This window comes from Fusarium oxysporum, genomic scaffold (assembly GCF_000149955.1).
Source record: "Fusarium oxysporum f. sp. lycopersici 4287 supercont2.57 genomic scaffold, whole genome shotgun sequence".
In the NCBI taxonomy this organism is placed as follows: Eukaryota; Fungi; Ascomycota; class Sordariomycetes; order Hypocreales; family Nectriaceae; genus Fusarium; species Fusarium oxysporum.
Window position 1 is genome coordinate 1 of NW_017264857.1, and position 8,544 is coordinate 8,544.

The 8,544-nt window shown below is 45.3% G+C and overlaps 5 protein-coding genes across 6 annotated transcripts; 4 read left to right on the forward strand and 1 right to left on the reverse strand.

The window, feature by feature from the left end:
- Positions 1 to 584, reverse strand: FOXG_22881 (uncharacterized protein). Its single transcript, XM_018403303.1, has one exon. The coding sequence runs from the start codon at positions 467 to 469 to the stop codon at positions 353 to 355; it is 117 nt and encodes a 38-aa protein (XP_018258661.1). The 5' UTR covers positions 470 to 584; the 3' UTR covers positions 1 to 352.
- A 383-nt stretch (positions 585 to 967) lies between these two features.
- Positions 968 to 1,830, forward strand: FOXG_17592 (uncharacterized protein). The gene has a single exon (XM_018397601.1). It carries the CDS (start codon positions 1,162 to 1,164, stop codon positions 1,546 to 1,548), a length of 387 nt encoding a protein of 128 aa, XP_018258662.1. The 5' UTR covers positions 968 to 1,161; the 3' UTR covers positions 1,549 to 1,830.
- A 1,051-nt stretch (positions 1,831 to 2,881) lies between these two features.
- FOXG_17593 (uncharacterized protein) lies at positions 2,882 to 4,178 on the forward strand. Its single transcript, XM_018397602.1, has 2 exons — positions 2,882 to 3,034; positions 3,090 to 4,178. Exons 1-2 carry the CDS (start codon positions 2,978 to 2,980, stop codon positions 3,918 to 3,920), a joined length of 888 nt encoding a protein of 295 aa, XP_018258663.1. The 5' UTR covers positions 2,882 to 2,977; the 3' UTR covers positions 3,921 to 4,178.
- Positions 4,179 to 5,249: 1,071 nt separating this feature from the next.
- FOXG_17594 (uncharacterized protein) lies at positions 5,250 to 6,677 on the forward strand. Of its 2 annotated transcripts, XM_018397603.1 has the most exons (3): positions 5,250 to 5,606; positions 5,658 to 5,738; positions 5,794 to 6,677. In XM_018397603.1, the coding sequence occupies exons 1-3, from the start codon at positions 5,352 to 5,354 to the stop codon at positions 6,544 to 6,546; spliced, it is 1,089 nt and encodes a 362-aa protein (XP_018258664.1). In that variant the 5' UTR covers positions 5,250 to 5,351; the 3' UTR covers positions 6,547 to 6,677. The 2 variants fall into 2 exon arrangements, with proteins under 2 accessions (XP_018258664.1, XP_018258665.1); XM_018397604.1 differs by having other exon boundaries at positions 5,250 to 5,738.
- A 703-nt stretch (positions 6,678 to 7,380) lies between these two features.
- FOXG_17595 (uncharacterized protein) lies at positions 7,381 to 7,824 on the forward strand (the record flags this gene model as incomplete). The annotated part of the gene is made up of 1 exon (XM_018397605.1): positions 7,381 to 7,824. One exon carries the CDS (start codon positions 7,381 to 7,383, stop codon positions 7,822 to 7,824), a length of 444 nt encoding a protein of 147 aa, XP_018258666.1.
- Positions 7,825 to 8,544: the final 720 nt, after the last annotated feature.

Here is an 8,544-nt window from a genome sequence, read left to right on the forward strand (position 1 = left end):
GTTGCGAAAGAAGATTTAATATTGTCAACACCTCCTTGTGTTCCCGTGAAAACGTCGTCAAGTGGTGGTCCACCGTTGATGTCACCAAAATAGCCTGGGTGATTTAGCTGCCGAAGTTCATCGAATGCTGTTCGAAGAGCCTTGGCGATAGAGGTTTTCCTTGCTTTGTCAAGTTTGGTCCAAAGGTCTTTAAGCGTCTTGCCCTGTATATGTTGCATAAGAATATACGTGAGGACGCTGTCTTGTACTTTCTGTTGATAAATAGCGTAGACCTTGGGTACTGTCACTGAAGTGTGTTTTGCGATGTAGAGCATATTGTAGGCCTCTATAGGTTGTACTTCCAAGCCATATTTCATAACGAACTTTTCCCGGATTCTGACAAGGCTGGCGCTGCCGGTGTTTTGCTTAGATTCTCCACTGTTAACATCATTCGGAGTCGGTAGTGGACCCTGAGAGTCCTGAAGTTCATCCTTGAACAGGACGTCGTATTGCGCTGGCCCAGATGTGATGTTCTCCATATTAGGAAATAATGTCGCAGCTGTTGGTGACTAAATTTCGGTTTGTGTTGGTTCTTTAAAATAACGAGAGGAAAAAAGTGGAAGAAGCGAAATGAGGATGCTGAATGTGACTGACGTAAGCTAAGCGCTGGACCAACCCCTAGTTGGCGGGGCAGCGATCAACCAACAGGCGAACCACATTCAAGTAGTCGAGGAATAGAGTTTCTGATGGGGTCGCTCGGACATGTAGGTCGGGCCAACGACAATTTGTTAACCGCCAAAAAAAGCCCTGGCAGTGACAAGACGTGCAGTGTAGAATCTCCCTGAATTGTTGTATTCCTATCCTCTTAAGCGCTGAGCAGGCTGTAATCTGTAACAACTGACCTGAAACAACAAAGCTTTACAACCAACAGGTCTAAGAATAGCTATTGACTCTTCAGGACCTGTTGCTTTCTGGCTATCTATTATAGTGAATAATGTATATAAATGCTGAGATGTCTTACCGTTCTCTTGAAACTACAAACAACTATTCCATTTTTCATAGAACACAAGAACCTCTCGCAGTCTCAGCTACATTTCAAAAAAGTCGCTTTGCCACAGCTCCTTCACTGCCCCTTCATATCCTGCCTCACTTAAGCAATACTACACTATTCTCATACCCAACATGTCATACCTTTCTGTCTATCTTGTTGAGTACACCGGTGGACAACGAAACCATCACTCAATCTTCGTCAAGAACGCACAGGATGATGCTGGAACCCTCTTTCACGTAACCGGTGACATACAGAGGGGTTGCACTCTTGAAATCAGACCAACACGCAAGAGTCCAAGGTTGTCAGCAACCTTCGAGGCATGGTCACAGATAGGAGTGATTGCAGCCAATGATATGCCCCGCGTTCAGGCTATCTGCGAGGCTAATCCTCCGCCGGAGAAGCAGTTCAATGGGCCCAAGAGGATCAACCCGAGGAAGCCTCTTCGACGGTGTCAGGAATGGACCAGAGAAACAATTGATATGCTTCGAGAGCAAGGTGTTCTTTTGGACTCGAACTAGAATGTTGGCCTACATGTCACGGTGCTGGAAACGCAATCACGACTCCATTCGCGACGCAATAAACAATGGAAATAAGTAGAAGTTACGGGCTTCGATGAACGGAATCAAGAGATAGATTGGTAACATTGGAAAGAGAAATTTCAGAGACATGGCTATCAGGATATTGTTAAAAATAGATAGCCCTGGAAGATGTGTATTAGTAGGATTTAACTGCTAAAACATAATGTATAGATATATAACATATAATTAAATGCTATAAAATATTATATACTTAAACTCGGGATGTATTATGCTATTATCTGTTAATATAATCCATTATCTAATGTTGTTAAAAGGAGAATATAAGGGTATAAAGTTATAAGATGGAATTCTAGTAAATTTATAAATATTAAGAATATAAAACCCTAGATAAAAAAAAGTAAAAAAATAAGGTTTTATATTTAAATTAATTTATAGACTTTTAGGAAGAACTTTGGCAAAGTTATCGTTAAGATTGGAAACTGAGGGACTTTATATACCAATAGATTTAAGGTCAAAGTATTACAGCAACGTCACGAAAATAATCACTCTTTACATGCACCTAGATCTTATAGTCAACGGTTGCATTGTGGTTATGACTATTAGGTAAACTGCGAAACGAATAGGAGTTTACGCTTTTAGCTGACAGTTAAATGACTCTGTGCTTGTTCTTGAGAATAGCGCGCCAGAAGCCTGCTAGTCATTAGATGACTCAGCTTTATGCTGTAGTAATTGGTCAGGCGTTGTGGTATAATGTCTAAGTTGTGAGCCAGATGTGTTATTTGCAGTTGAGACTTGTGGCTGAGAGCTTATATCAGCACAGAGAACTTAGTTTAGGTTTATTTTACGGTCACTACCTGCAACAGGATGTAATAACTGTTACACCTATACTCGAATCGCGGCTCAGGTAACATAGGTAAAGTTATAGTATTTAAGCTGTAATATAATAGTATCTTATTCTACCTGAATTTAATTATTAATAATTCTAAATTTCTTGAAACTTATTGTATTTATGCAAGATCCGTCTTAGGCTAAGAACATACTGTATATACATAACTCGGATACGAGAGTTGCATCCTAAGAGGAGCCAGTAAGCTGGCCCGACTATTACATTACGGGTTCTTCAAATTCCGATAGAGACCGGAAGTAAATCCTTCGTAATTCTAGTCCATGACTCGACCGATGATATACTAATCACTTTGGACTTTAGCATCCGAGGGGCGTCGGAATCCATGGACCCACATCTTGCCGGCCAGCGGTACCTCGGCATACGACTCAAGATCACAAGCCTTAACCAGATCTGCGATAAATGTGAGGGACTCTGACTGTCTTCGAAAGGTCATCTTGCATCTCTAACACATACCTACATTCCGTTTTGCATATCTTCAAGAGGTTGTTTCAATCCTCCGCCATGCCAGCTAATAAACCTTTCCCTCTGATTGTAGATGTATGGGCCAACCCAACCCACGTATGTCGCTATCCCAGACATGATCCAACATACCGGGAGCTTAACCACGAGGTAGAATAGGATTCCAGAGACGGAGCGCCTTTTTAAACAAAGCCATGCGGACCCTGCGCTATTCTCCAAAAAGCTCTCTCCAGAGCAGATCATCGCTCTGATGGATGAAGCTGGCGTATCGCAGATATGCCTATCGGCCTGGAACAGGCCAGGTTCCGTCATCGCGCCTAACGAGGAAATTGCCGAGTATACTCGAGCTTTCCCCAACCGCATTTTCGGCCTTGTGTCGGTCGATCTGCACGATCCCGTGTCTGCGGTAAAGGATCTAGATCACTACGTTAGGAAAGAAGGCTTCAAGGGTCTTCGGGTTGTGCCGTGGCTATGGAACCTTCCCCCGACCGATGCGCATTATTGGCCACTGTTCGTCAAGTGCATCGAGCTTGACGTTCCGTTCCTCACACAGGTCGGTCACACAGGACCGCTTTGCCCAAGCGAAGTAGGAAGACCGATTCCTTATATCGACGAAATAGCACTCAAGTTCCCGGATTTGAAGATCATTTGTGGCCATCTCGGCTATCCTTGGGCTGCTGAGATGGTGTCTGTGGCGTGGAAGCACCCTAACGTCTACATCGATACAAGCGCTTGGTCACCCAAGTACTACGACCCAGCGTTTATCACATTTGCAAACACTACGGGTCGGAAGAAAGTCATGTTCGGAACCAACTTTCCGCAGCTGACCTGGAAAGACTGCGTAAACAATGCACACAAAAGCCATGGGAAGAACGGGAAAGGGGGATTGAAAGAAGAAGTACTAGATGATTTCATGGGGGGGAATGCTAAGAGGGTTTTGAAGTTGCCTGACTGGAACGACAAAGAAGCTCAGTCGAAACTGTAGGATAAACATTCAGTCGCGTGGTAGGCCTATCTTTATCCTGCTCCGGATCGGTCACTGTCTTTGTAGCATGATGATCTACATATTGCTTCAGTCCAGTTGCAATAGTGATATAGCGCGTTTGCGCAAACCCAGATCATTGGCGTCGCGGATCGTCTCCTCTGTTCTAGTGGTAAGAGTAATGAGGACGGTTTTTACCGATGTACTGCCGGGAATGGATAGTCGATACATAGTCATATGCTTCTATGTTTTTACCTGGCCACAAAGCTAGGCTTTCATCGAGAGTCCTCAGTCCTTATGGACTATTAAGACATAGACACGAGGCAACGCCACTCAATCTGGCTTAAAACCCGACGGCGAATGTGGTACTGCCTCGATACATGGGCCAGCTTGACTTTTGCTCGCCCAACATGTAGACGGCGGCATACCAGCACCTGGAACACTACCATACCCCCTACCCCCAATCCCGAAGACTATGATTCAGCTTCTCATACAACCAGCGTTTCAATTCTGTCATATCGGCAATCGTCTCCTACACCGGTGTGCACATTCTATCCGAGTCCTAATCAAGGAAGCCCAGACTCTGGACTGCGAGGTGCAAGACTAGTACAATTCCCGACATTCCATCATCAAATACACGGATAATACGCCAGCAAAAGTCATCATCGCGCGTGGATTTCTACGTAATAGATACTACAACATTATTCCAGGCCGTATCTAAGAACCCTGGTGATATCAGAGGGACGCCCTGTGTGAGTGATTGGGATTCACATCTGTTTGGATCGGTAGAAGAGTACTTCATTGGTAGAGACTAAAGCACACTTCTTTCTGAGAACATGATATCCCATAATCTGTTCTGATAGCCTTAGTATATCATATAAACAAATCTGTGAGTGTATGTGTTATTTACAGTCAAGACCTGCGGCTAAGAGCCTATACTCACCACACAGAACGTAATATGCGGCATGGGCCTGGCTAAAGCTTGGCAAAATCTAAGATCATAACTTCAAAGCCGGATCCCCTTTTAACCCAGCAAGCTGAGATATCCTAACACAATCAGAGCCAAGCCCAACCTGATTATAATCCTCTTATAAACTAATTGGTTAACTAGAAACTCCCCGGAACGGTTAAGCCTTACGCTATCATAAGCAGAACTGTGACATGCCATTGCTTTCGAGTGTGATAAGAAATTGGCCGGCGTTACGTAATGTGAACATCGACGCGCGTCCTTTTTGTAAAGAGGTCCTTCATAGGCGGATTTCTTGGGCCGAAATAGTGCGGCTATAATTAGAACGGCTCAGGGGTCAGAAAATTATACGATGTTCAAAAAAGAGGGGAGGCACCTTATGAAGATAAGGTTCTTGGCCATGCTTGTCCTCAACTCTACTTCCTCAGCATTTCAATTCCAACGTGACCCGGAAGTTCGATTCAACGATGCAGCTCAATTTGCCACCAAGGCTGCTGCGAATTATCATCGGATGCATTATCACTAGCGTTATCCTGGTCGTGAGCATTGCATTGTTGATCCCTTCGCGTCATTTTGATCCTGCCAGCCCGCCATCTTCAAATTCGGAAACCAAAACATGGTTCCCGCTGCTACAGCAGAAGCCCTCATGGACTACCGAACAACTTGAACCAAAATTTGCGTATGCGCAGTATGCAACAAACCTCGATTACTTATGCAATGCAGTACGAGTCATCACAGAATAGGCATGAAGGCTGGGCTCATTCTGGTTTTAGATTATCAACTTTTCTCTTCTCCGCATGTACGGAGCTAGCCATGACTTGGTCTTGATCTTCCCGAAAGATTGGTCTGAAGGGGTATAGGATTATGTCTGCGGTCGGTTCTAATGGCTCTTGCTAACACATACTGTAGACATCCGAACAAGCAAAGGCCATTGATAATATTCGCAGCAAGCATCCTCACATTCATCTACGGCCCATGGACGTGATTTCAACCTCGAAGGGCGACGCAACTTGGCGAGATAGCCTCACAAAGTTTCAGTCATTCTCGCTTACTGAGTGGACCCGCATTCTTGCCTTCGACTCCGACTCTCTGGTCTTAAATACCATGGACCACTACTTTCTCAGCCCCATGGCCCCCCTCGCCGTGCCGCGAGCGTACTGGCTTAATGAAAAAGACACCGATATCGCCAAACAGGTCCTCGGCTCCCACGTAATGCTCCTTGAGCCGAGCAAAGCCCGCTACGATAAAATCATCAAAGAGGCGTTGCAATCCGGTGAATTCGACATGGAGGTTATTAACCATATGTTCCGGGACTCAGCCATGATTCTTCCGCATCGACGTCTCGCGCTACTCACGGGCGAGTTTCGTGCAAAGAACCACTCCCAGTACTTGGCGCCTGATGAAGACGAGGAGTGGAATGCCATGGCTGAGGTATCGAGGGCATCTCTCGTACACTTTAGCGACTGGCCATTGCCGAAGCCATGGAAACACCGCACAGCGAAGCAGTGGAACGATGCGCTTCCTGACTGCCCAAAGAATGAACCTAGCAGGGATGACAGGCCTAAATGCACTGATCGAGTTATGTGGACTGGATTCTATGAGGATTATGATCGTTTGAAGGATCAGGAATGTGGAATCCTGCATGAGCACGAAAACCATTAAGAAGAGACTCAGGGAAGTATTTGCTAGATATTATAGAGGATCTAGGCATAGCTATAGGATATAGCTATCTCTCAAAATGCTATCGTGCGCCTTCCAGGAATTTAATAACTGCAGCACGAGCCCTGATTGACTCCAGGATCACCGGATCCCAATTGAAGCCATGCCACATTCCCTCAGCGACCAGCAGCTCCACATTTTGTCGCTTTCCCGCAAGCTCCACCAACCTGGTCACCCAAGAAATATCCACTCGTTGCTTATGCCCACGGCACGATTGGATTATACAAGGGTTGTGCCCCATCTGCAGGTCCCGGACTCTTCGACTACAAGAGCTGGAGTCTAATTACCCAGCGCGGCTATGCTGTCGTTGCCACTGACTATGCTCGTCTAGGCAATAATTATACGGATCACAAATACTGCACCTATCCGGCGCATGCCAACGACGTATACTACTCTGTAGTTGCTGATAAGAAAGCCTTTTACCCTAAACTCTCAAACGAATGGGTTAGTGTGGGGCACTGACAGGGTGGTTCAACGGTGTGGAAGCTGGCAGTCAAGGAGCTCAGGTCATCTAAGGGCTCGGCCACCAGTGGCAAGTATGTTGGAACAGTCTCTATATCTCCCGGTCCTAAGATCAGAGACATTGTGTACTGGTCTATCAATAATGTTTTGCCAAAGCCCAATTACCGTGACTATGTAGTCACTGCAGAACTGCTCTATGTTACACTGGCTCTGAAGCGATTTTCCCCATCTTTCAACATTTCCCGCATCGTCACTCCAGCCCTACAGAAGCGGCTCGAGCTCGCATAGTCCATGCAGGCGTGTACCTCGGTCATGATGGGATTGACCCTCGACCTCCAGAAAGCAGATTTCTTCAGCCCGGATCTCCTCTCTGACGCGAAAAATCAGGTAGATGATAATGATATCACCAAATGGCAGGACCGAACTTCGCCCGTGTCTGTTGGAGTGGCCACTGAGCCACTCATGGTGGTTCAAGGACTGGGTGATACGTCTGTTGTTCTTGAAAAGACTATCGAAGCTTATAGGGAGGCATGCAAAAACAAGGATTATGAGGTACACCTGCGTCTGTATTCCCTTCAAGATCACTCCGCCACTGTCGTTTCTTCATCCGCGGAATGGCTCGATTGGGTCCAGGATCGCTCCGCAGGCAAGGGCTCTGGTGGTCATTGTATAACATTTATCAGGAAACCATTCGATGCAAACCATACCAAAGTGGAATTTGAATTAGATACTAGTGCTTTCTATTTGTCTTATGACTAAGGTTGGATAGATGAAAGCGAAGTATTAATATTCTAAAATAGTTATATTATATTTATAATAAATAACTAGTGTAATATAAGTTATATATATATTTATAGTTAGGTCTTGCTTATTTTACTTTTCTATAGAAAACTAATTTTATATATAAAGCTTTCTAAGTATATTTTAAAAAAGAATATATTTAAAGAATATCTAATATTAGGCTAATAAAAGGCCTAAGGCAATGCTCTTCTATTGATTGTATTGGGCCTCGAGCTTCTTAATACTTAGCTCACCAGCTATCAATAAAACTTCTTTACATTGATCAAGCCTAACACGCATTGAATCTACCATTAAGAGACGTGACACTTCGACAAGCTCAGCATCACGCCCTACGCCATCTGCCAACAATAAACCTAGCACGGCTTAGTTTATCCACAGTTGGGAACCAACCGTCACACGTTGATAGCTCTTGTTCAGACCGTACCGCGTAACGCTGAGCAATACAAACGCAATGTCTGCGAACGTCAACCCCGTCCAACAGCAGAACGCAGCTGCCAACCTTCAGGGTCACCAGCCTGCAGCACCTGCTAACCCTGCACCGGTCAATCGCCCGCCAACCGATCAGAACATGGACGACGCAGACGACTCTTCCCAGAGTTCCGACGACTCGGAGGTCGAACGACTTCGCAACGACTCGGGAACGTCACCAATGAGATGAACGAAATGCGACAAATGCTG

Coding starts and splice junctions, on each gene's coding strand:
- FOXG_17594 (XM_018397603.1), top strand. CDS start 5,352: ATGCAGCTCAATTTGCCACCAAGGCTGCTGCGAATTATCATCGGATGC. Junction 5,607..5,657: donor TCGATTACTTATGCAATGCA/GTACGAGTCATC, acceptor TTCTGGTTTTAG/ATTATCAACTTTTCTCTTCT. Junction 5,739..5,793: donor CGAAAGATTGGTCTGAAGGG/GTATAGGATTAT, acceptor CACATACTGTAG/ACATCCGAACAAGCAAAGGC.
- FOXG_17592 (XM_018397601.1), top strand. CDS start 1,162: ATGTCATACCTTTCTGTCTATCTTGTTGAGTACACCGGTGGACAACGA.
- FOXG_17593 (XM_018397602.1), top strand. CDS start 2,978: ATGCCAGCTAATAAACCTTTCCCTCTGATTGTAGATGTATGGGCCAAC. Junction 3,035..3,089: donor TATGGGCCAACCCAACCCAC/GTATGTCGCTAT, acceptor ACCACGAGGTAG/AATAGGATTCCAGAGACGGA.
- FOXG_22881 (XM_018403303.1), bottom strand. CDS start 469: ATGAACTTCAGGACTCTCAGGGTCCACTACCGACTCCGAATGATGTTA.